Raw genomic sequence first — 26,218 nt, 5'->3', positions numbered from 1 at the left:
CTGCCATCCAGCGAGATCTGTTTGGCGTTTGGGGGGTGGTGGTGTTTCTGTTATGTTTATTCACCTATAATTTGAATACAACTAAAATGTCTCAAAAACAAGGGTTGTGAAGTATAGACCTTGCTTTGGGGAAGGCTGAGGAGAGAGACAATTGTATGGATCTAAAACTCAGTGCATGGCATTTGACAAACCAGTCTGCATTTGCAGGGATTAGTCCTGTTACTGCATCTTTCCTGGAAGGAGTTTGCACTACAGATATCCAAACAGCAGACTGATCCTGAGAGTAAGTATGGTCCCTGCTTAACATCATTGGCCCTATACTGCTGAAATGCTAGAAGGAACATCTACAGAATATCAACAAAAAAAGCACAGTGTGATCATTTTCCTGTGAGGTGTTTTGAATTCTTTAACAGTCAGTCACAAATGGCCACTACTGTCAAAAGAGCATGGTCTCCCTAGTGACATCTTGGGACTGATTCATAAGGGGCTCTGATGACATGATGCCATAAGCTGAGTTACCAATACGGTTTCCTGAAACAACAAAATTTTCCTCAGACATCTCTTGTACCAGCCAGTTTGGCATTAATTAGCTGTTCTTAAATGTAAAGCTTTTTAGAAGCAATAATGAGTTTTTACACCACCTCAATTTTACAGATAGTAAAGCTGCTGGGATAGGAATTGACCCATGCATCCTTTAGACAACCTAAACAATTGACCTAAATATTCATTTATCAAAACCAGAGGATAATTATCATTCAAACAGTTATTTCAAGCATGTTTCTAAAAGCCACACTAGCCTTACTGACCAGTAACATCCATATGGATGTCACTACTTTCTGAAGTATTTTAACAGTGCATTAGAGAGGTCTGTCCTAGCACACAGGAACTGTAGGGGTTGACTTACCACAAGAACTAATCAAGCGATACTTTGAAAAGCAAATAAAATCAAATTAAAATGCCACGTGTTTCTTTTACCCCTAACAATGCACAGATGTCATACCCTTTTGAAGACTTCTGTTTCTTAGAAATTCTGGGAACTTTTTTCTGCTGTTGCCTCACCTGTGAGCTTTTCTTGTCTTTGCAGTGGCTTTTGGACACCTGTGGTGGAGCACTACCCCCCACTTCTTCCTCGATCTTCCCTCTGGCTGAATGTTTCTCAGTCTGTGACCTCCTGGAGATTGTGCGCTACTGTGTAGGCAGTTCTGAAAGGTAAATAAGAAATAGCAAGTCTAGTATGAGTGACTTAAATTCACTAAATGGAGGGGATGGGCACATCCCCAATGCAAGAATTGTAGAGAAGTGCAATTTGCAAACCTTAGCAGAAGTGCTACCATGCGTGCTTGGAACAAATTGTCATGCACGCAGAGGTGACCTGTGGATGTGACAAGTCAGAGATACCTGTAAACAAAGTAAACGTGGGGGCAAAGAATAGGGAACTGGATGGGTTAATCCCTTCCAAAAAGTTAAAGACGGCTTTAATAAATGAAGAAAAGAGTGAGACTGGATGTGGAGCTCCCTTTGCCAGAAGTGGACTTATTTAGTCATGGTATAAAGGCAATTTTATCAAATGTCTTTTTTTTGTTATAGTATTTTGAAGATGAATAAAAGGAACTGTGTACCTATCTGAAAAAGGTTTCCAAGAGTGATCTGTGCCCTGTGTTACTTGAAATGAGTTCTTCTGCAATCTCGGTCAGCTGCAAGGCATCAGTTCTGCCTCCTGTGTGCAAGTGAAAGCATACGCTGGCTGAGCTGGGGTTTTCCCCTGTTTTAATATCAAATAGAAAAGTGAAACTGGATACCCATAAAGTATTGAATACAACCTGAAAACAGCTAAATATAAACTGAATACAACAACTGAGTGCAACCAAAATCATTCTGATCAGCTTTACCACTTCAGCAAATAGATGACATCTGGGTTGAGTGAAACGATGTATTTCTGAGCTGCCTTCCATAATCTTCCTGTAAGTTGACATTTGGCTTGCAGCAGATAAAGCTGAGCAATCACTTAATCATCAAGAAATTGGAATGAAACACCTCGTGTATGTTTTAAGCTTGTATTTCTATTACTTACAAGGCTCTTATGAATGTTCCAAGAGTTTGAGTAACTTCTAGATTTCCCTTTTCAGTCTTGATTTCATATGGAATGTTGTGAAGTGAATCACTTCAAAGCAGCTTTGTGGTTAACTCTGTGGGGTTGCCCAGAGGTCTGTGGGAACCTGGATCTAGGAAAAACATGGGTAACATTAATGATTCCAGACCCAAGCTCAGTTGCAATGAGCTCTCAAGACTGCAAGTGGTTTTGGGAGAGCTTAACGGCCTGGCTACAGCCCTGACAGCAAATATAACATTTATTAATCACATGTGAGACAGAAATACACAGCCATCGTGGTACCAAACCAGCAGTATTGCCCTGAAAAGCAAAACAGGAGCAGTAGAAAACAAATAGTCAGCTAAGGATTTATTGCAGTGATCTAATTGACTCTAATGAGTAGAGTAATGCCATATATGATAAATTGATAGTTTGAAATACAGCTTGGAAAAGCACTCATTTCACATGTTAAAAATATCTTACGCCCTGATGTCAACAAAAGTATCACTGCATGGATGAGGGACTGGCATAAGGAAGGAATTGTCTGCTTTCATAACACACCGCTAAGCAGTTGCCACAGTCTAAGGGCTCCTTGGAGCAACAGAGACTCGGAGAAACCTTCTTGCAGTGTGGAGGAACAGTTTCCATTGTGTGGTCCGAGAGCTGACAGTATGAACTTTCATGTGCGCCATGAGTTTGTCCAGCAAGCAGTGCTCCAGATATCCACCCTACAACCACGCAATGTGTGTGAATGGAGACAGTCCTTTAGGACAAGAGATCTGTAACAAAGCAGGCAGGGACCGTAACTAATTGTCAGCATAGATACACCCTTGGGAAGATGTTCTGAGGAACAGAGGAGCTTTGAACAGAGTCCAGCTGAGACCTGACCCAACTGTCTCAACAATTCATATCCCTCAGAACATGTCACCCTGACCCCAATGCAAAGAGGAGTCAAACAAATTTGCCATCCTGGAAATCAGCAAGCAAGCCAGAGCGGATCTCCTCCTGAGTTGTCGGTGAAAGAAAAAGAAGGTACTACCACTTTTTATACATCAGAAGATTTTCTAATCTCTTCAAAAAGAGAAATCTCGAGGAGATGGGTGACACCAAATATTTTTCCCCCCTTCCCTTCTTCAGGGAGATATTAGTGAATGCCCTCAGAAAAACAGAGCCAACATATACACATATCTGCACACATACAGTAACTCTTTTGGGAGGTGTTATACTTTGTAGATTGCCACTTCTCTTCCTCAGGACAAGACAACTGTCATGATCACAGAGGGGATTTACATTAAAGGATGATTTGATTTGGAGGCAAGAGAGCGCAGAACCAGGAGTACTGGAAGAAGGGCACCAAATCAATTGTGGAAGGTTGTGTCATCATTAGTGAACTTCTAGACACCTTTTAGAGGTACGGCATGAATTTCAAACCTAGCCAAAGTTGTTTTACCAACATAAACTGTTCAGCTGCTTTCCTTGTCTGTTATAACCCTCCCTGCCACCTTCTTGGTTTGTTTTGATTTTTATAAACTGTGGGATCTTTGGTTTAGGTATCACCTCACAGTAACCGCATCACTCTTGTGAATACTGTGTGAGAGTTGTCTTTCCTCCTTCATTTTGTACTGTCTCTAATTCAGATATAATGTCAAACTGCAGCAGGAAATGAAGCAAGGTCTAAGGTTATGTCTACACTACAGTTAGCTGAGGGGGGCAGCTGGCACTTAGATACAAGTATGCAGATTTTTTTGCCATAAAGTCCACTACAGAGTATTCCTACAGCCTCCTGATTTTATGCCTTTACCCAAGTGTGGGCACGTACCCCTGGGCCTCTCTGTTGAGACCTTCTTGGATCCTTTCACTCTCTGGTGTGAAATAATTTCCTTTTAGAAGAACTATGAAAAAGCGTAGGAGGGCTGTTCCTGCTTCCTCATTGCAAAGCGATTGCATTCAAGCCTGAGGTAAAGCAGGACATGATTTCTAAATCCATACCCCTCCAGCCTGGGTTTAAACAACACTCTTAAACCAATGGGCCGTTTTCTGCAAGAAAGAGCCACAGCGCACGGCTCAGATTATCTAACATAGGTGAAACGCCAGTTGCAGTTACAGCCTTCCAAAATAGCTACTGGAGCGATGGAGCTTACAATGGGGAAAGGCAAAGAAAAATCTGGGAGGAGCTAAAGGTGAAAAAAGATAATCTGGGAGGACCTAAGGAGGCAGAAGCTGCTGTGTGCCATAGCATGAGGCTAGAAGAGACAGAGGTGCTGCCACCAGCCAGGCTGCTCCCAAGCCAAACAGAGGAGCTAAAGTTACAGTGACTTTCACCCTTCACTGTTTGGTGGCCTTTGTTTCCAGCGAAGGTGTAGCCCTGATGAATTTAAGCATAGTGAGAATTGGCTGTTCTTACTCATTCTTCAAAGCTTTTTCTGGATCTCTTGGACTTTACAAGCTACAGGATGGAAATCGCTGGACAAAAACAGGTGAATAAGCAAAACGAGAGATTTCTTTGTGTTATTAGCAGCGTCACAAATGCTGTATGCCTGGCGACAAGGACTCAAGCTAACAAAGGCAGTACGCTGTGAGCTATACGCACTAAGGAGCTCAGTCCCCACCAGCTACCTCAGTCCCCTAGACCTGAGGGAAGCAGAAACCAGGCACCACAGGTAAATCCCAAGGCGCCATCTCAGGTGCACAGACAGCTCAGGGGACGGGGAGCGCAAACCTCTCCCATCATTTTTAATGCCAGCCCCTGGGGAAGGAGCGCCCTGCAATGAAACCCTACAGTGTTCGCTGGTGTAGTTTCACCTGAGGGCATCCCGGAGTGGGTGGAAGAGTTCTGATTTCCCTCGGGAAAGCGCTGGCGGGTGGCAGGGGCACACCGGTGCCGGGAGCGGCCGAGGAGGCATCCTGCCCTCCTGACCCCAGCTCCTTGGGGCCGGTGACCGCCTCAACGAACCATGGCATCGTTTAGGTTGGGAAAGACCTTTAAGGTCATCGAGCCCACCCCTTAACCTGGCACTGCCAAGTCCACCGCTAAACCATGTCCCTAAGCATCACATCTACACATCTAAATACCTCCAGGGATGGTGACTCCACCACTTCCCTTGGCAGCCTCTTCCAGGGCTTGACAACCCTTTCGGTGAAGAAATTTTTCTTAACATCCAATCTAAACCTCCCCTGGAACAACTCGAGGCCGTTTCCTCTCATCCTATCGCTTGTTATGTGGGAGAAGAGACTGACCCTCCCCTCGCCGTCACCGCTGCCCCTGGGCACAGTCGCGCTGTCGCGCCCTATCGCGCCCTATCGCGCCGTATCGCCGCCCCCCCAGCCCTCCTCCCAGCCACCAGGGGGCGCTGTGCGCGCGCCTGCCCCTTGCGGCCTGCCCGGCGGCGCGGCCGTCCGGAAGTGACGCTAGTGTTTTGCTCCTCCATTTCCGGCGGCAGCATGGATATCCTGAAGCGGGAGATCAGCCGTAAGCGGCAGCAGCTGGAGGAGAAGGAGCTTGTGGGGGTGAGGGCGGCCGGGGTGGAGGCTCGGGGCTGGGGTGGAGCGGCGGGAAGGGCCCGAGGGGGAGGCTCGGGCGGCGGTGAGGCGGGATGGGGCCGGGGAAGGGGAGAGGAAGCGGCCTGGGAGAGGGGCTCGGGTGAGGGGATCCGGAGCTGCCCAGGGTGGGGGTTTGGGAGGGTCGGGGTCGGCCCGGGAGGGGCTCAGGGAAGAGGAGCGGCAGGGGCCCAGGCTGGGGTGAGGGAAGGAGTGAGGAGGAGTTTGGGGCTGGGGTCAGCGGAGCATTGGGGGCGCTGAAGCAGCCTGGCTTCAGGGCCTTGCTGTGTGGCTCTGCCTTTTGGAGCTGGCTTAGTTATTTATTTCAGGCACTGAGGGATGAGAAAAGTCTGTGTCACCTTTGGTGAACGATGCGCAGATCCCTGTCCTCGCCACAGCTGCGTTCTGTTTGTAGCAGTAGTAGGGTCGCAGAGGTGCTGGGGTGTGCGTGGGCCGAGGGTGTTAGCTTAAAAACACCCACAGTAAAGCAGAGCGATTTTGTGGATGTCTTGAGTTTAGGTTTTGGCGTTAGTGGTTGAAGTGGGGAGCTGTGATCGGAGGCTGTTGTAGGTCAGGCAGGCAAAGTATGAAGAAAGAAGTAATAGTGCATATTAATCAAGGGAAATGGTTCAGGGTGACCACAGTTGCCAGCTTTTGTGTGTGTGGAAGGTCTTGTCAAACACATTTCTACGTAGGTGCACCAAGCAAGCTTACAGAATACTCTGTGTAAAGGTGGTTTCTCCAGCCTCCTTGATTTAGTGTGAAATGACATGTTTTGTATGGTTTATTTAAACAACTTCCCTGTACTCTACGCTGGGGCTTGTTGTGCATGTCTGAACTGAAGCTTTACGCTAACGAATACCATGGCCTTACATGGCAAAGAATGTTTTTTTTTTTTAAAGTGCCGGTGAACATGTTGTACTTTTAAGTCTGCTTATACATATACTGCTGATTTTCAGAGGTGCTTCCAACTAGTTCCCTTTACATGACAATGTAGCCATCTCTATGAAAGGATGTGGCTGAATTCACCCAACCAAGTAAGGAAGTTTGAGCCGTTTTTGCCCAAGTGTGCAAAACTGTAAACTGTTAACAGTTTTCCTCTCTTTTAGGGAAATAAGAAATATTTCAAACGCAGTGAGTTAGCTAAAAAAGAGGAGGAGGCCTACTTTCAGAGATGTGGCTACAAGGTATGGTAATTGTTCTTTCAGGAATTTGTATGTTTACTTTGAAGTCTACATTTTATTATCAACAGTATAAATGTTTTTAATGATAATTGTTGTTCTTTGTTCAATCTGTTAATGTTATACATTAGCCTGTAAATGAGAAGCCACCTGGAGAGGTATGACTTTCCAAAACCATTTTCAATGCAGGGAAAGATATGCATGATATACAGCTACTTAAGTTTGTGTTATGGTTTGGCTTTTATTTCTTTTGTTTATTTTTTCGTGGAAAGCATGAAGTGGCTTGGGATCAAAGCTTGTCTTCCTTTCTTTTTAAATTGTGCTGTTAGGCATGAACACTGGATCTGATATAGCCACCTTCCCCCCCCTTTACCAGTAAAAAATGGATATATTCAGATAATTTTATCCATTCAAATAATTTTCACGGTCTTGTCAAAATGTCCAAAAGAAATCAGTATAGTGTGGGCGCATATTAAAAAGATCTGCCAACTTTCATACTGTTTATATTTGTATTTGGGTTTTGGCCATCAAACATCCAGCATTGAAAGAGTGCAACAACAGCATTTATTTTCTTGCTGGCAAAATATTAGGAAACAATTGGTAACCTAGGGTGCATTTTGCAACAAATGAGTGATCTGGAAGGCTTTATCTGCCTTGTAATGGTGTCAGGGAAATGGTTTACTGAAATGGAAAGAATGTTGTTTTCTTTTACAAGTGTGTGTGTCTGCCTGCCTGCCTGATTATACGTGTATGGGAGGGGGTATGCATTCCCTTGTGGAAGGTGGAGGCTCGTAATCTTGTTTGCTGTTCCTGGGCACAAATAGGAGCTTTGTTTTCAATTGAACTTTACCTAGTTAGTGACTTATTCTGAAACCCTGATCTGTTTGTAGAATATTTGAACATCAATGCCAAAATGATTCTTGGAACGTGCAGCATATAGTCATGAGGAAGTTTTCTGTGAATCCAGTCGCTCTTCCAAGTGGAAATGACTACATGATGCTTTTTGAGCATTAGCTTGAGTTCTTCAGAACCTTACATGGCAGTTAAAGTGCCATTACCTGTGCTGCTGCAGCACCAGTTTTGGTTTGAAATGTAACCCTGAGAACGGTTTTAAAATAAGTTGCTTCTTTAAATTTAGTACCTTTTTAGAGCCTCCCAGATTTCTGCATTTGATCTTTACTACATTAATAAGATGTAGAATATAGACTGATTTCTTTTTAAATTCAGGTGCGTTTTTGCTTTGCTTAGACTTAATAGGCTGTAATAATTTGACTTGCTTGAAAAAGAAAGCACTGAAACCAAAGTAACTGTGGTAAAGATATTGCTTGTAACTTGGAGTCCAGCTGACAGAACGGATCAAATCTTTTCCCCCCATGCTGCTGTCTCTTTATGATTTCAAGAATGTTTGTAAGTTAAAATTTGTATGTATCCTTCTGCCATGGGAGTGTATTTATTTATATATATTTTTTTTAATTTTTTTTTACACAGTTCTTCCATATTTTCTGTCCCCTGTCAGTTCCCCCTTTCCTGCATTGATGGAAGTTTTATTTTTCTCCTCCCTTTGTGTGAAGCATTGATTTGATTGTCTTTCCCTTACTTGTTCCAAACACCTGTGGTTATAGGATTGATTTCTGTGTTGGCTAGTACAGCACTGAATATAGATTTGTGGCCGAATCCTGTAGCTGGAGCCACAGGGGTGGATCCTTACATCCACATGGAGTCACACTGACACCGGAGTGCAAGACTGGCACATTGGCCTGAAAGAATAGAAAAACTTCTTTAAAAAAATTTGTCTAGTACATTCTTCAAACTGATCAGCCCAAATACAGACTGGAAATGACAACGTACTGCCCATGCACGGAGAATGCTACAGGGTGCTGTAGGATTAAGTGGAGCATTTCACTCTTAGCAAGTATGGAAAGGAAATAAATTCTAGTCAGGAATCTAGGAAAAAACAAGATGTGAGTGAGTACTGGAAATGTTTCCTTATTATAGGAATATTACCAGCAGCAATCTGCTCATGCTGTCAGAAGTGTAAAATTTGAGCTTATAAAGGGAACTGTAGTTACATGACTGCTGTCTCAAAGTTACTTTGATCAAAGAGTTGTTTTGCATTATTAAAATACTGAGTAATGAAGAAGGAAAGCTCTGTTTGATTCAGGGACCTTCTTTTAGATTAAGAGGAGTTGTTAATGAGATCCTATCCCTATGAGGAGTTGTAGGTGTCTTTTTTTTATTAAGCCGCAAGAAGCTATGGCAATCTTGTTGGAAAGATGTGTTGCCTTAAACAAGCACCTATCAGGACCTGATAGAAGCCATGGATCGCTGCTAATTGTACTCAGCTTGCTGAAGCTGTAGGTAATAAACTTTTTAAGCTGACACTGCCACCAAAAGAGGCAGCCCCACTCTCTCCCTGCCCTTAGGTTTTCGTTTCTGTCCTTGTGTTCATGCATGTGCTATGCCTGGTGAGCTGGATGAGGAGGTTTAGTGGGCTGGGAAGAGTACCTTTCTTTGTGTTTGCTAGATTATTTTCTGTTTGAATCATTTCTTCCACCTGGTTCATCACATAGCGATGCAAATGCTTTTGCATGGGTAAGGATAGAGCAGGGGCAGGAATCAAGAGGCAGAGGGTGGATTTGCTATTTCGGGCACCAGTGCTGACATCTGCCTGCTAAAGTGATTGCCAAACTTCAGCAATTGTCCTTTCCATTTGCTATAGAGACTGCTTCCTGCAAGATCCACAACTTAGTTAAATACTGGTACTTTTAAAAGCTTTTATTGTTCCGTGAAATTCAATTCTAGACAATAAAGACTATGAAACTAGAAGTTTATATTGTCGTATTACAATCTGTGTTCTAGAGTTCCAGTATCTTTACATTGCTGTCAATATATGGGTTTATTTCCTTTGGCCCATTAGTAATTATGTCTGTTGAATGTAGGTACAGCAGCAAGAGGAGGAGGAGAAGCCACTGACTTCATCGAATCCAGTGCTGGAACTCGAACTGGCAGAAGAAAAGTTACCAATGACCCTTTCCAGACAGGAGGTAAAATCAATCATCATAAACAGACTACTTGAGTTTACAACAAATGCGTCTGAAATTTCTTGTTAGGGCTGCTTTTTATAGTGAAGTGTATTTTTTTTTATGGCAGTTTGTATAAAATAACAAGCCTCCATTTTTACAGTCAACAATGGTCATCTTTGCTCATCAAGGATCTGCTGTCCAATTGAATGCATAGGGAGGTACAGATAGGTAGAGCCTCTGTGCTGTGGATTTGCACAGGTGTGCTATAACATTTTACAGCTTTTTCAGATGACTTCTAGGATAGTACCCTGAATATCAGTATTATGCTTACATAATAGTGAAGATGGCATGCTGTTTTTTTCCAAGATTTTTTTCCCCTAGCTTCTTTTCTTTGTAGCTCATTGGTCTGAACCCAAATTTAGAAACCAAGTTTTGGAAGTTCACCTTGATTTCTAGAAGAAAAAGTCCTGAAGCCAGAGCAGCCAGTGTTTTCTTTGTCCCTTCTAAGGATAAAAATACCTATGCGAATGTGAGTTCACAAACAGATCTGTACTCCAAAGCAGAAGACAAGCTGGAAGTTCAGAAGTACAGAATAAATTCCCATCTTGGAAGTACTGAAATTCATAGCTGAAATCATCCACAAATATCACATGACCCTTAATTTTGCAAGATACTTCCTGTTTTTTACAGGAATATATCACAGGATTTGTAATGTGGGCTGTTGGTTTCATGTTTGGTCTGTATGTCCTGTGTAATGTTCACTGTCTCACTATTGATCTACTTGTGTGCATGTTTTGGTCGAGGTTTAGGTGTTGCTGTGCCAGCACTCTATCCACCCCTGGTTCTGTGATACGTGTACAAGTCAAATACTCGCCAACATACAGCAAGACACTTGAACTGAGTAAACGAACTAATGTCTCAATTAATTTAGTTTCTTATTGTCCAACCAGTCTATTGTTATAAGGAAGTAGTGGCATGAAATGAAGTGTAAGCCCTTCTCTTGATCACCGAAGTATTGCATGGTGATTCATGTATCAGTAAGCCTATTGCTTGGTACAGTACATGAATAACGATAAGTATAAAGAGATCTAGAAGCAATGCATGAGATGAGGAATTGGGAGAATAAAGTTCAGTTTTTCGCTCTGCCCGTGACACTGCAAATCAGCCAAGGCAGGATGTTATGCCTCTGTTACATCTAGTTTTAAAGTAACTATCACATTAGATTATGGGACTTAACATTTGCCAAATGCTTAAGGGTGAGAATTCTCAGGAAATCAGTCTTGCAGATGTGCTGCGACAACCTGCAGCCTAGTTAGGGAGTATTGTTATTGCCCTGGACACAAGTAGGTGAGTGAGATTATCGTCAAGTTCCTTCGTGATTTTGAAAACAGTTTTTAAGCTCTGCCAGAGGGATGATTTTGTGTTTAAGCAAGTCAGAGCAGGTAGAAGTTAGACTATACTAAACAGCTTGGGATTTTATGCAAAATTTAGATTGGTAATATTTGGAATGACCTTTCACTGAAATACCGTGGGAATTTTATATTTAGGTTGTAAAGTGACTGGAACGTTTTTCTACTCCTTAAAATATTGCCATTTCCTCTCCAGTCCAGCTCAGCTTGTTATTCTAAGCAAAGTAAATAAATCAATCCTTCTGGATTTTATTTTGCTTCCTTTACGAGTTTGCATAAGGGAATGCTTTGATTCTTTTCAGGTTATCAGGAGGTTACGAGAGAGAGGTGAGCCGATCAGACTGTTTGGAGAAACAGATTATGATGCATTTCAGCGTCTGAGGAAGATAGAAATTCTTGCACCTGAAGTGAACAAGGTAAGATTGGCTAGCTATTAGTTACTTACTTGTAGTGGGATTACCAATAAGGAGCCCTATAGAAGTTAACTGAAAATCAGTTTAAGTAACTGTTAATTTTCAGGAGGGAGGAGTAGTACAGAGCAAAGAGAAATATCTGCTCCGTCTCATTTATTGGCTTAGGAAGTTTGTTAAATGTCATAGTTTTGTGCACAATTACAGTTCCTTATGTTAGACAGTTCAACCCTAGAAACCTCTAAGTAAGCCCTTTTCAGTTGAAAGAGGGAGCTCCAGGTGGCAGTAATACCCCAGCCTGTGCTGTTACCTGCTTTTTAACCAGCAGAGAAGACAGTCATCTACTGTTAAAACTGTCCTGTGTTTGTGATTAAATGCATCTCTGAGAAGGTACAGGTAAGTAAGAGGACTGCATACTGTCTTTCTGGTATGTAAATGATTTTTCAAATCCCTTGATTCCAGAGGTATAACTTATTATGGAAACTTCATTTTTCCCCCCTTCCCTTTAAAGTAGCCATCAAGTCAAAAAATGACTGAAAGATGTAGTTAACTGATTTACTCCTTTTGTCTTAAGAATTGATCAGTTAAGTGAGGCGGTGCAGTTGGGGTTTGTTTTGCATTCACTGTTAACCAAATTTGCAACCCAGCTAAAAGAGTGACAGTTTGGATTTTCTTCCCTAATTTGTGGCAAACTGAATTGTTTGAAACGTCTTTGCTGGGGCTGCCCAGAAAAGGAAAGCCTTTTCCTGTTCAAGTCTTTTAAAAAAGGTAAACAGATTGATCTAAATGTTTATTTAAAAAAAAAAAAAAATTCTGCTAATGACAGCTTCCCCTCCAGTGACATCGACAACAATAGTAGGAGTATTAGGAAATAGTGAGCTCATAAATAGGATTGCATTGGATTTTGTTACGTGTTTCAGTCGCTCCTGCTGCTCTGTTGCTTAAAGTGTAGACAGTTACTACAACCAGTTTTTGGTTCAGACATTTTCAGACTGCTAAATGATCAGTAGAAACGCTCCAGACAGTCAAGCATGATGATGGAAGAGCAGAAATAGCGGTGCATATCTACTCCCAGCGGAGTGGCTGAATTTATCTTAGGGTAAAAATCTCACACTCCCTATAAAGGAGTATGACAAGTGGTGTGAGAAGCAGAAAAGGCCTTGGCTCTGCATGAGCACTGCTCAGCAGTAACTAAAACATCTCTGCATTATCAACACTGTTTTCGGCACAGATCCAAAACATAGCCCCATACCAGCTACTATGAAGAAAATTAATTCTATCGTAGCCAAAACCAGCACAAGCTTTATATTTTATGTCTCAAGAGTGCAAGTCCTCTAACTGTGTCTAAGCCGAGTTTCTTGTTCTATTTAAAAGCAGCCCTTAACTTTATATATATGCTTTCAAACTGATTCTAATTTTTTTTTAATCACCTATTCTAGAGTAGGGGATTTTAAACACTTCATCTATATAAAACATTCTGCTATGTTTAAATCATTGGTAATAAAGGGAAAGTGCATAAATGTTTTATGTGATAGTACTGAAGGAGTGTTGCTTACCTTATTTACAGCTTTTTTCAGGGTAGATGTGAAGACTTGCAGAGCTGATGGTGGTTATGGTCTATTTTCTGTTTGGTTTGGGGTGGTTCAGTGCATCGCTTGGAGAAAATGTCTTGAAGGAATTCCTAGAAGTCGATTCAGTCCTCCATGCTTTTCTGGTGAAAATATGGTAAAAGGTCTTTTTCATAGGTATGAACATTGCAGAAGTTGATGCACCAGCTTTTTGTTAAGTGCTGAAGCAATCCAGAACTTGTTCTTTGCATTCAGTTTAAATTCAGACAACAAAGCTAAACCCTTATGCATGTTTTTACAGAATTCGGCTTTTCTTAAACAGAAGTTGGACGCTCACAGTGCCAGTACTGAACTGCTTTTATTTACTTGAGATTTTTTTGTAAATTAGTCATTTCTTATCTTTTCTAGGGCCTGAGAAACGACCTGAAGGCTGCTTTGGATAAGATTGACCAGCAGTATCTGAACGAAATTGTAGGAGGCCAAGAAGCAGGAGACGATGACTCACAGAATGACTTGAAAGTCCATGAGGAGAATACTACTATTGAAGAACTAGAAGTATGTGATGGGTAGAATTTAATTAAGGGATTATAGATGTAGTATATTGTTGTGAGAAAGCTTCAGGATTGTTTACAGAAGTCATCTTGTTTTCAACATCTAACTTAGGCATTCTGAAGTATCCTTAAATAAGCTCTGTTAGGCAATTTAGGTTTCTAAGATTTGAGTTGCACCATAGGTGCCTACAGTAGACATGTGAAAACTCAAGTGGTCTTTGTTTACAACACCTCATGAAAAAGCGGGCAGGAGTTGCCTGCAAGGAGAGTGATACAGTTAGGATTCCCTCTGCAGGGAGTTTGGAAGTAGAGAATTTAATAAAAATACATTACCTGGTCATAAATTCTAAAGCCTTTCCAATGAGTATTTGAGAGGGTAATAAGCTTAGTACGAATGAATTTTCCCTATACAAGAAAGACGGACTCTGAAAAATGGACACACAAAAAGAATGTTTGATATAAAAAAAAAAAATCCAAGACCAAAAAAAAAAAGTGGACGTCACAAGTAGAGAGGTCACAGGAAATACAAGAATTGCAGAGACAATGTGTCCTAAAAACTTCAGTGCAAATGGCTACTATGTTCTGAAACAATACCATGGTGTTTGTGTAAGTGAATGTAGAATGAGTGCCATGAAATGCATTCAACACCTGGTATTTTAGGGTAATGTTTTGAAAAGCGCATTAACTTCAGCTGAAGACTTTTACCCTTAATCTTCAAAATTCTTTGCAGGAGTTAATCTTCATAACGTCCCTCCAAAAGTGTGTTTAAGAAATAATCTGATTTATAACAGAAAGCCTAAACGAATACATTATTACTAGGAGATAGTCTCTGGGTTTTTTGTTAGGGTACCAGGGGTTCTGGTTTAAAATAACTGTAGTACCAGAATGGATACCAGTTGTAATGGGGCTGCATTTTATTGATTTGTTAGTTCTCAGAATATCCCCTTTTTGGGGTAGTAGGGCAGGCTTAGTTTGAGCCATGAAAGTAATCTTTTTCAGAAAAGTTTGAAAACACTGCAGTCTTAATTTTATCCTACTTTAACTGCATTCCCTTGAGCATAAAGGCTTACACTGAATTGGGTTCCAAATCTAGGAGATTTTTAAAAAATAAAACTCCCTTTGAAAATGTGAGGGCAATGGAAAAAGATTATAAATCCAACTATACCTACTGGAAAATAGTTCTAAAGTTGCTGTTACTATTAACAGTTTTAAGGTTTTGGCAGGAACCTAGAGTATTGGTGCATACTACTGGGGTTTTTTGGTGGTGTTTTTGTTTTTTTAAGGTTTGTTCCCTCAATTTCACAGTTACAATTAAATGAAATGGTAAAAAGCCCCAGTATATCAGAGAATTGGAATAGCTTAACGAAATAACTAGGTTAATTGATGGCTTTGGGGATACCAAAAAATGCAGTGCACCCACAGTTCCCCTTAATACAGTGGTGTCAGACAGCTGCTGGTTATGCCAATAATTTAGTAGTTAATGAATGAAAAAGTACTGTTGCATTGACTTTTCAGAAACAATCCTATTGGCTTTTTGACTTAAATGTTTTTAATAGATTAATGAATCTCAGTAGCATATATAGCTGTTTCATTGCATTTTCTGACTAGTGTTTTGGATTACTGGTGGAGTTTACTACAGTTCACGATGCAGTGAATCAGGCTCTGCTGTGGTGGTGATGGCAAACTTCTAGACAATGTGGAAATAATTGCCTTTTTTGTCCTGTTCTAGGCTTTGGGAGAATCCTTAGGACGGGGTGATGATCACTATGATATGGACATCATAACGAAATTTTTGAAGGTAACAAACTCTATCAGATTAATTATTCTGTAGCTGTGTCTTTTTTTTTTTCTATCATGCAGATACATTTTTTGTGAATAGAAGGGACAATTTCAGTTGCTTGGAGAGAAAAACTCAGACATTGTGCTTAAGATGTGGGATTTTTCAAATGCTTCGCACTCCACAGCCTTGGTTAGTTACAATAGTGACTTCTGCTAGGCCTGGGAAAGAGCTGTTGGGAGAGCAGCGTTCTTCAAAATCTGGTCCTACTTTTCCAGAGAAAATAAATATGGTTTTGATTTCTGTATGGTAATTGAGGCAGTTGTATGTAGTTGCTTCTATGTACTACTACGGCATTAAAAACTTCCAAGGAGTCCCCACCTCCCTTCTCCAGGAACAGTGCAAGCTGAAATGAAATGTCACTTGGTTCTCTTATGTGAAATAAAAGAATTTTAAAGGAAGTCCACTGGCTTTGCTGAGGAAACAGATTCAAGTGGACGCTAGAAAACTGTTTCCTTGTTTCCTGGCAAGAAGGCTGGATTGCCTATCATTTGAGATGGTCCCTGTGTAACTATTGTGATGATCAGAAGTCACAGCAAGAGTTGAAGCTTTCATTTGTGGGTATCAGATATGTTGGCATTTTAATATAGTTTGGGTGGGGCAGTCAGACAAAGAAAGCTGAAAAATTGTTTTCCAGGTGGAGAGAAGGTACGTTTGACATGTTTGCTTTCTGTTGTGTTGAATTTTCACTGTGATTTTTATTGTTCCTTGTGCTCTTTCTCAAAAGTTACCCTGAAACATCAGCATTCTACTTGGATTTCTGCTCTTTTTATGTCCCCCTCCTCCTTCCCAGCACTGATACCTACACTGTTGTTTCCTTGTACATGCTTTTTTTATACATGCTCCTCCTTCGCCCGTGTGTTTTTGTGATAGGGTTGTTCATATCCCTCCTTGCCTATCCATCTGAAAGAGGCTTCTTGCCTTTTTATTTCGGATTTCTCCAAAAACCTCATTTTGCCTTGATGGCTTAAACCGCTGTTCCCATCTGTTTTGCCGCGGTTGTCACTAGATGGCACTATGACATAAATTTGCTTGTTCCTTGTAGTTTCTTCTTGGAGTTTGGGCTAAGGAGCTGAATGCCAGAGAAGACTACGTGAAGCGGGGAGTACAGGGGAAGCTGAACAGTGCCACTCAAAAGCAGACGGAATCGTACCTGAGGCCACTCTTCAGAAAACTTCGGAAAAGGGTGAATCACTTTTAAATGTCACTATCCTGTAAGACTTATTTTAACTTCTGCTTTCAAAGTACCCAGTGATTAGTGCCCTTTCCTAAGGTAATGTTATCTTCACTGAAGAAGAGAGGATAAGCGAGTTGGTCAGAGTTTCTGTGTCTAGAGCCCATGACTCCCAGTTCTGACCTTTTTGTCGTGACGAGTGAATTCTTCTGCCTACCCACTGCTTTTCCAGGTGTTGCTTGATGTATCACCTGTTCACTAGGTTGCAAACATGATGGAGAATTGGGATTGTATTTTGCACTTTGCCACTAGCTACTATGTGTAACCACTTAACCTCTCTTGCTTCTCAGATTCTTCATCTAAATAACAAAGATGTTTTCCTTTGTTAAAGTCCTCAAGCTAGGGTAGGCGCTAAACGTTGTATAAATGCTGAGTATGATGATTTTCCTGAGCTGCTATTCTGAAGTAAAGATGTCTTCTTTTTTTTATCTCCTTCTTCTTCTTCTCCTGTAGACACTTCCTGCCGACATCAAAGAATCAATAACAGATATTATTAAATTCATGCTGCAAAGAGAATATGTGAAGGTATGTTTGTTTGCACTCTTCCAGCATGTTCAGGCTGTCTGGTTCCAATAGATTGAGTTTATTACTTCAACATTTCCTATTTTTTTTTTGCATTTTGAAGATACATAGCTGGAAATACACACAACGTATATTCAAAAAAAAAATGAAACATGGTTGTTAAAGGTTAGGCTCCAGGTAGTGTTTGATCCACGGCCTGTCAGAAGATCTTTTGAGGTTGGTGAAACTGCAGAGCTTTGCAAGCACAAATAGAATTTTTCTCAGAGATGGTTATATTAAGTTGCAGAGGAATCCTGTATGGGTAACCTGGTATTGTAAGGTTAAATGAAGGTATTGAATTAATAGTAATAGAGTGTTGATTAATTAATTAGGAATTAATTTGAGGTGAACTGAGTTATTGAATATGAGACACTGTCCCTTTCTTTGGCTATGCTCACATTAGCTGCTCTGGTAAGGTTAAGGTAAGTTAACGAAAAGTTGTTTTGGACAAAGTCTGCTTACTGGAGGAGGCAGAAGTACTTTGGCACACAAGATCAAAGGCAGTGTTAGGTTTTGTTTGTAGCTGCCTTCAGAAGTGGAACTCAAATACCGATAGCATTTGCTTAAGCAGCTTGTGTATGCAGAGGAAATTGAGTTGTGTTTTGCCTTTAAATCTAGTATTTCTTATTATTCTTGTGAGGACTTGGGATAATTTGTCAAAAAAGCAAGCAAACCTGCTTTTGTTATTGAAAAAACTTTAGAAGGCCTAAGGCAAGTTTAATCCAAATCACTTGACAATAGAACTAAACATGTGGGATGTATGATAGTGGGGGTTTGTTTTGGGGCTTTTTTTTTTTCTTTTGGTCATCATCATTATGCTGAAATTCCCTTTCCGATGCCTTCCCAAAACAAGCAGTGAGTGTGTGGGAATGTGGCATATCTCATGGGTTAGTCAGCTGTGCTTTTTTCTCTAGGAGGTGCTTGGCTTTATGTAAACTTCACAGGCTGACTTGGGGAGGGTTTGAGTACCTATTTGGAAGTTTTGGGGTTTTTTTAGTTAGGCTAATGAGCCTTGTGCTTTTAAAGATACTCATATCCTTTTCTATTTTGCTTCTTAAGAGACTTGTCTATTTCTGCCTGATGTTGTCTTCTGTGCTTTTTTTGCTTTGTGCAGCCTAGTGAGTACTACTGTCAGCCACAAATTCTTACTGCTTTGTTAGATGAAATGCTCGAAAGATTTAAATTTTGAAATCAACATGTGACAGTAAGCAAATGCTAGAATGCAAGTTGTCCAGTCAACCTTGATTAACCCTGTTGTGACAGTCCTGGAAGGGTCTTTAATTGCATGTTCATGTACTATGTTTCATCACAAAACTATATTTAAGTCAGCAAGTAGACACTTGACTAAGACTGTTCAGACTCAGCATCATGTAGGTGAAGACTAAGTCCTGTCCCTTCTTCAGGTTTACTCCCAGCTCTGTCTGTGGTCCCCCTGCCTCGTTCATTATTCACCTCTCAGTTTGCTCAGTGCCAATTGGGAAGAAGCTGCACCCACTGGTCATGACTGCTACTTCTCGTTGTTTAGTCTCTAAATGGGAGATGATAAATGAACTCCTTATCAGTGAGTCTTGTAGCTGCTTGCTAACAGTGGTGGAATGTCCTGCTCCAAGTCCTTCTTGAAGCTGCTTCTGTAATCACATGTATGTGTCTGTCCCTCTTGCTTCCTGGTTCTCAGTTGTCATGGCTTTTTTAAGCTCTGTACTTCTCTTCCTTTCTCCCTTTCTTTCTACTCATTTTCCCTTCAAGTGTTATCCTTGTTCTTCCCCAGGGATGTTGTCTGCTACAGCTTTAAGTTAATAAACGGTGTCTGCTATCTTGATCAGGAAATTTCAGACTCATTTACTGCTGCTACTGCTTTGTTCATAAACACTGCTACAAATACGCTTATTTAACCCAGTTTTGTAGAGAGCTGGTTCTTGGCCTCTTTGGAAGCTTGCTTCTCTCCCTGAGAGCTGTCAGGCCCCAGTGTACTCCTGTGTACCGGGTGACCTCAGTTCTGCACACGCAGCATGGGCCTGCAGTGGGTTGTGCTTACAGCCAGGCTCCATGTTCTAGTCTGCAACCAAAACAGCAAGGGTGTTGAAGGTGATTATAGCAGAAGAGCTTATGGGAACCTGAGAAAGCTGAGGTGAAAGTAGTCCCAGTAATATTTAGTTTTAGTCAATATTAGACTGCCTTATCGAGTGCTTTCTTTCATCACCCTATAGGTAAAGTCCATAGTCCTTGCTTCCCTCAGAGTTCAGCATAAACATGAATCGTGTTAGGAAGGTGTGTTGTAAAATTGGTTAATATTGTGCAATGAAACCTGATTTGGAGAGACTGGAATATGTGGTCGTGTTGTATGTGGCAATGCAAAAATGCTCAGCTTTCTGATGCCCTTTCTGTTTTGCTAAGTGTGCATGCACTGTATTCCTTCAGGCAAATGATGCCTATCTTCAGATGGCTATTGGAAATGCTCCCTGGCCTATTGGTGTCACTATGGTTGGCATCCACGCTCGAACGGGTCGTGAAAAGATTTTCTCCAAGCACGTAGCCCACGTTCTCAACGATGAAACTCAAAGGAAGTATATTCAGGTAATGTTAGCTTTGGAAATCTCAACAGATTTGCTTTTGAAGTTAGGGGATCTTTGAGAAATGACTGGGTTCATAGTTACAGGTGATGTGCTAAAAAGGTCCTACAAACGGACAGTTGGCTTAGTTTGGGTCCAGCATAACATCCATTTACTAGGTAGCTCATCCTGGACCTGAAGGCTCTTCAGTGCTGGGCTAGGAACAGAGTCTGATGGGTTTTTCTATGTCTTGACTATTGTGATCCTGTATGAGCACCAAAGCAGCTGTAAAGACTTGCTTTATTGTCCTGAGTTCCTTCACTGTTTGACTCCTGGTTTTAACATCACGTGTGGAATTTTATACCGTGAAATACAGTCCTTCTGACTATTTCTGCAACTAGATAAATTCATTCATTTTCCAAATTTGTTTCTTTAACAGTATGGGCTCAAAATTCCAGGTCCAATTCTTCCTATGCATATTCATACTCACGTCATGGACTTCTGCTGTTTGTGGAATTAATAGCAGTAGTTTTTCCTCTCCGATGTTTCAGCGTAATGGCTGGATGGGTCTGAGGAAACAAGTCTCTCCTTGTATTGTTAAATGTATTTGCTTCTTGCCAGTTGCATTTTCATTGAGATAAAGACCTTCTGGCTTAACTCTGAAGTCTCCAGAGCAGCATTGCGGCGTTCAGAGCTGCCGGCAGGATCTTGCTGCTGCGGCAGAAGCACTCCTGTTGCTTTTCAACTTCTGCAGATGTCTGCAAGCGGATTGCTTGTAAAATGCAGCTTCTTCTACCTTGAGTCTCTTTGTATTGGGGCTACAAGTATAACCTTTGGTTTCTTTTCAGCTGTAGTTTTTAATATAACCTGTCAAAAATATCATCATGAAGTCAGAGGGAGCTCCGGACACTTACAGAGCCAACAAATTAAAATTGACCAATTCTTTTGTAAGGTGAAAATCATCATGTGGACTACACATCTTCAGAGACAGGCTCCAGTTAGTGTAATACTTGCTTGGAAGTATTTAATGGATTAAATAGCTTATGTTAAACCAAACAGTTCTGTTGTTAGTCTGTGTTAAAAAAGGAATTTGAGCTCTGAAGGAAGATTGTTGTGGGCTTCAACGTGGCCATAATGCTTCTTCTCCAGCTTCGGTGAATAATTGGCCATCTGTGTCCATTTGCCACGCTTCTAGCAGAAAGGTCTCTACCCTGTAGCGTTGCTTGATCTCTCTTAGCCTGCCCTTTGGAAGATATGGTGTATATGCATTCCTCACTTTGTCCCTTATCTGCTTTTGGGGTTACATCTGTTGGTCAAGGAAATTTTTGTGTTCATCTTCCCACTGTGAATTTCATATCTGTGCTTCTGAATTACACAACTTACTGAAGCGCAAAGACAGAGTTGGCTTTAAACACGTATGTGTTGGTTTTAAATATCAGGTCTTGTTTAGCTAGTCTGGTTCAAACTGGAGCATGGAATATTATGTGCTCCCAGCAGTCACATCAAGCTAACATGTTTCTGATTTACAACAAACCTGGGATTGTAACATCCCAAACAAGAAGTCATTATGGTGCTAGGACATATTTTCCAGACTTGCCTGCATTGAGGAGGCCAAAGCATACTCTGTTGAATCATTTTCCTTTCAGTGAGGAGCCGTCTTCCATGATGAGTGTCTTAATGACAGGCATATGACTCTGCCATCTTGCAGTACAATGTCACTGCTAAATTACGATACCACCGCAGCAGTTTTCTTTCTTCTTTGTTAGACTTTTATGCTTGACTTCACTGAAACCCTGTGATTATTTTCTTTCATGTTGTTTTTTGGCAATCGATGCCTTCAAAGAACAGAAGAGAAAAGTTGAAAAGTTGACATGCTGCCTTTCTTCTTGATTACTTCTTCAGTTTGCCTCCATGGGGTAGGTCAGGTGTGGTGCCATCGTGGGGAGGAATGACATCTCTCCTCCAGAGAAATTGTTCAGTGGTTCTTGTAGCTGTGCAGCTTGTTTTGGTGTCAGAAATTGCTTTTTGCTCTATAAAATTACTTTTAATATTCAGGTTTCTTTAAAATATCTTTTATTGTGATAGTGTTGTTTTCTCCCGTGGCAGCGAAGAGGGATTAAAGCGTTACTGTGATCCTTCGCTATGAATCTGTCATGAGGGACTGAATCTGTGGTCTCTTTGGTTATGCAGGCTCCTCTAATATTGGAGATAACTTGGCACTATGCAGACAGAAAGATTCATAAAACTTAAAACCTGGAAAAACAACCAAATAGAAAAAAAAAACCCCAAAATAGCAACCGTTTGTTTTGAATTCTTCTTATTAAGCTTAAAAATACTGTAGACTCTTAAGTTTGTTTGACAGCTGCAGTTTTATTACAGAATTGTCCTTGTTTTGTTAATTCCTAGGGGCTGAAGAGGCTCATGACCATTTGCCAGAAGCACTTCCCAACAGACCCATCGAAATGTGTGGAGTACAACGCTTTATGAGGCTCTGCAGTGTCCAAGGCGTGACTCATATTTTGATCTCCAAGACCCAGAAAGGAATGGAGAGACAGAGTTTGTGCTTTACCACCAAGAGGAACCTAGGGTGGGCTTTGCGGAAAAGCATAAAGCAGCAGATTTTCTACAGTTTCCTTTTTACAGGCCCCATTTATTTAGATTTCTTTTTAAGTCTATGCTTTACGCTGAACACATCCAATATACAGCAAAGGGGGGGGGGGGCGGTTTAAAGAGGGTATGACCAGGACAATGACCAGGGGACAATGAATGTGACCCTTGCTTTTATTTCAATTTGTTATTCAGGGAACCGTACGGACCGAACTGTTTCCCATATCGTAGAGCTTTAGGTGAGACTCAGCCCTGCAAGGAGTGTATGTGGAGTTTTTTGGCTGCTTTCCCATTGGAGACTGATGTGGGGAGATGATTAGAGGGAAGCAGTTGAATCTGAATCTTGGTTATTTCTGTAAATATGAAGACTTTAATGGCTAATCTTTCATGTGGTATTTGTCAGGAGGATTAAAAAAAAAGGTTTATGTATTTGAAAAATACAGCCAGCCTCAGTGCAAAGAGTTTTTGATCTTGAATGTATCTGATTTGGCTTTTTTTTTTAACGACAGTTTCAATATAAACCTTCTGGGCTTGGGGGAAGTAATCGTATGGCTCTTGAGGCTTTCAAATCCCATTTTTATACATCTGGAGAAAATTTCAGTCTGCTGGGCATTGCAGAGAAAATAATTAGGACCTCCCGTGACCACAGACAGTAATTCTTGCAGCCACAAATCTTTACCGTTGTGCATCTTGACTGGGAATGGCGAAGAAACTCATAGAAATGATGATGTCTAATTCTGCATTAACAATGAAATATTGAAACTTTGTTAGTGGTGCAGGTTGAAAGTCTTAGGCTGAAATAATGTGCTTTTTTTAATTACAAGAACAGCAGTACCTCTACAACACTACTAACGGGTTCTTCTCTTAAGGAGGCCTTTCTAGAACCTACAGTGAAGCTCCAAACAAGCTGTTGATCATTGCAGCGGCTGCTAATAACCGCCACTACCCATATTTGTGAGAATGCCGCCCTCGCGTGCGTCTGGCCCCACAGATCCTGCGGAGCCGACACAGAGCGCACTCCTCTGCCCCTGGAGAAGCCTCTTGTGTGGAGTCAGTGGAGAGGGGAGGCTCTGGTCCTGGCTGCTGGGGTTGGATTCAGGCAGGTATTTGAGTCTGGTATCTCACTACCATGAGGCAGCAGGTCATCTGATAGATCTGGCACTCGTGAGCTGTGGACCTGTAACCGTTGAGCTGCCACAGCAGTAGAGCTGGTACGGTGTGAGCAGAGCCACTTCCTGAAGAAACGTGTCAATATTCAAGTGTATTGGTTTGTCCGAGTCCTCACCTCGACTGGAAGCGCAGAGCAGGAACCAGTGCCCTCTTCTGAAGGAGTTACCTGTCTCCATGGGTATTTACAGTGTCCCGTGGCACAGTGAGACATGGTGCTGGGGGATTTGTGCTGGCAGTGAGCTCGGACGAGTATCTCAAGGAACTTCAGGTTCTTCTGGAGACTCTCCGGATTCTGAAGCGCCTCTTTGGACATGGGAGTTTTTCAATCTGGAATGTCTGACCCCAGAGAAAATGTCAAGAGCTTAAATGGTTAAGAAGTACTAAAAATGAGGCTGACAAGACCTAACCGGCACTTGGGGAGGGGCCTGCGGGGAATACACAGGGATTTGTGGGGAGAAGCTGGGCAGATGTCAAGAGCACGGAAGAGTTTCATTAACAGTGGTGTCTGGTGATTTTTGTGCAGTGCTCTATACAGGTATTCTTCAGAGGCATTATTACAACAGGAAACATTTATAACACCGCAACTTTATCCCTCTCCCCACCCAGATGATTTCCTGAGCTGTTTCTAAATCTTCGTCCTGACCTTAGTTTTGAACTCTTTAAATAATTGAGGGACAATATTGTCCCTCATCTAGAAGGGCTATTATTTCCCTGGAAAGTGCAGCAAGTGAGTAACCAGGGGATGGCTTAAGGAGCACAGTAACATCTGCTTTGGAGGGAACTGGATTCCTTAGGGCATCTGTAATAGTATTAGATAGATTTTTCCCTCCCGCTTTAGAACTTATTATTGAGGAGAGTTTTAATGGTACCCTGAGTACCGGTTTGAGTGGGGATGCGCCTCCTGTAGGGATGTGAATTTGGGATTGGAATGTTTTAGTCTGATCAGGTTTTAAAGAACGTAATTTAAGCAATGTGCCTCTTTGCTGACAGTCCCTGAAATACAGCTGCCTTGCTTGAATGAATCCCATGACGGAAGAACTTTATCCCCTTGCAATTCGTGGAATGGCGCTGCACGGGGAACTGAGGAACTGAAAAGTACTTTCTCACGGCATATCTGTGTAAGAGTTTCCAGCTGTCCGGCACGTGAGAGCCAGCTTCGGTCCTCGGGAGATCGCAAGCTGGGGGGGACACTGTTACGGCAGCTGCTTTTCATCATCGATTGGAGGCTCTTTGCAGCTGGATGGCCCCAAATTACAGCTACCAGACCGTGATCAAATAGTTAATAATGCCTTTTAGCCAAAAAAATCCAAAACCCACCCGAGTCTAGTTTAGGGACGAGTGGGTGTGGCACAGCTGTCATGCTGCTTGACGATTTTTGTGGGGATGGTATGTTTCAGTTTAGTGATTTAGACTTTTTCCTCTGGGCTTCTCCAGATGTTTATTTCTGATAATTCTTGCGTTAGGCGGAAATAACTCCTCTGAATCCAAAGACTCGTAGCCTTGGGATGAAGTCATGTGTTCACCATAGCGATGTCTGGAGCGGTTTTTGGACTTCAGTGCCCCTGGTCACCGTTTGTTGTGAGGCTGTGCGAGGTGGTGCTCTCAAAGTACGTGACGTCTGCCTTACATGGGTGCTGTCGTGCCTGATGGTAGTTAAATGCCTTTAATTCCTCGTTTGCTATTTGTCTATACTGCCGGAAAGGCTCTTAGGGTAGATGTATGTGAGAGGAATTTATTTTGATTGGGGACCTGGGTTCCTCTCCTGCTAGCTGCCGTTACTGTCTCCGTTATAGATCCAGTCTTGCCCAAAGAATGGACGATGGTTGAGATGTAAATGGCTTCACCCCTCGGGGGGAGGAGAGCCCCCCCACTCCCAGCCCCGGGGATGGGTACGTGGCGCCCTCCACGAAGGCTGGCGCAGGGCTGTCGGCGCCGGTGTGGGATCTGGAGCGGGCTGTTGGCTCCTGATGTGTTGCAGAGGTTGAAGAGGTGCCTGCAGCAGTATCGGAGCCACTGGCAATAAATCCAAGCTAAAGTCCCGGAGTTAGGGGGACGGCTGAAAAATTTCATCATTGCTGTTTTGTCCCATCCCAAACACTTTTGGGGATTTACTATGCAAGATTGTCCCCTGCTCAGCGATGCTGGGTGATGGTGGGGGTGGCTGCCTAGCTCTGGGTTGGTGCCACTGGTGGTTCCCTCTGGCTTGGGTGGGGTGGGGGGAGGGTCAGGTGGATGATACGATGCCCAGGTGGAAAGGAGCTCCCTGGACAGTGGGATTAAATGGGAAGCAACTGTGGTGGGCGCTGAGAAGCGCGGACAGGTCCCACAGGGAGAGCGCGTGGCTGTTCCAAACTGCCGGCCGTTGTGGAGGGGCTGTGGGGGGTCACCGCTGCCCACGGCGGGGGGAGACGGTGATAGAAAGCAGCATCCCTAACCCCGGGCTGCCGGGGAAGGCCCCTCCTGAGCTAGAGCAGTGTCTGTCGGGGTGGGTT

General features: G+C 42.3%; 1 protein-coding gene across 3 annotated transcripts; it reads left to right on the top strand.

Moving 5' to 3' along the window:
* The first annotated feature begins 5,514 nt into the window (after positions 1 to 5,514).
* Positions 5,515 to 25,794, top strand: PRPF18 (pre-mRNA processing factor 18). 3 transcript variants are annotated; one of them, XR_775233.1, is made up of 11 exons: positions 5,515 to 5,596; positions 6,736 to 6,813; positions 9,747 to 9,851; positions 11,542 to 11,655; positions 13,626 to 13,772; positions 15,498 to 15,566; positions 16,651 to 16,791; positions 17,293 to 17,364; positions 19,819 to 19,974; positions 22,356 to 22,536; positions 23,066 to 25,794. XR_775233.1 is itself a non-coding variant. In XM_010580960.1 (10 exons), the coding sequence occupies exons 1-10, from the start codon at positions 5,531 to 5,533 to the stop codon at positions 22,434 to 22,436; spliced, it is 1,029 nt and encodes a 342-aa protein (XP_010579262.1). In that variant the 5' UTR covers positions 5,515 to 5,530; the 3' UTR covers positions 22,437 to 22,957. The 3 variants fall into 3 exon arrangements, 2 of the variants coding, with proteins under 2 accessions (XP_010579262.1, XP_010579263.1); XM_010580960.1 differs by lacking the exon at positions 23,066 to 25,794 and having other exon boundaries at positions 22,356 to 22,957; XM_010580961.1 differs by lacking the exons at positions 22,356 to 22,536; positions 23,066 to 25,794 and adding an exon at positions 22,035 to 22,157.
* The last annotated feature ends 424 nt before the right edge of the window (positions 25,795 to 26,218 follow it).

This window comes from Haliaeetus leucocephalus, unplaced genomic scaffold, assembly GCF_000737465.1.
Source record: "Haliaeetus leucocephalus isolate CR32 unplaced genomic scaffold, Haliaeetus_leucocephalus-4.0 Scaffold751, whole genome shotgun sequence".
In the NCBI taxonomy this organism is placed as follows: domain Eukaryota; kingdom Metazoa; phylum Chordata; class Aves; order Accipitriformes; family Accipitridae; genus Haliaeetus; species Haliaeetus leucocephalus.
Note: the sequence above shows the minus strand (reverse complement) of the source record. Positions and strands in the feature narration are given on the sequence as shown.

Bases quoted from the DNA above. Each gene is read 5' to 3' on its own strand.
- PRPF18 (XM_010580960.1), top strand. From the start codon at position 5,531: ATGGATATCCTGAAGCGGGAGATCAGCCGTAAGCGGCAGCAGCTGGAG. The intron at 13,773-15,497 runs GTATGTGATGGG...GTCCTGTTCTAG, and splicing joins CTACTATTGAAGAACTAGAA to GCTTTGGGAGAATCCTTAGG. The intron at 19,975-22,355 runs GTAATGTTAGCT...GTTAATTCCTAG, and splicing joins CTCAAAGGAAGTATATTCAG to GGGCTGAAGAGGCTCATGAC.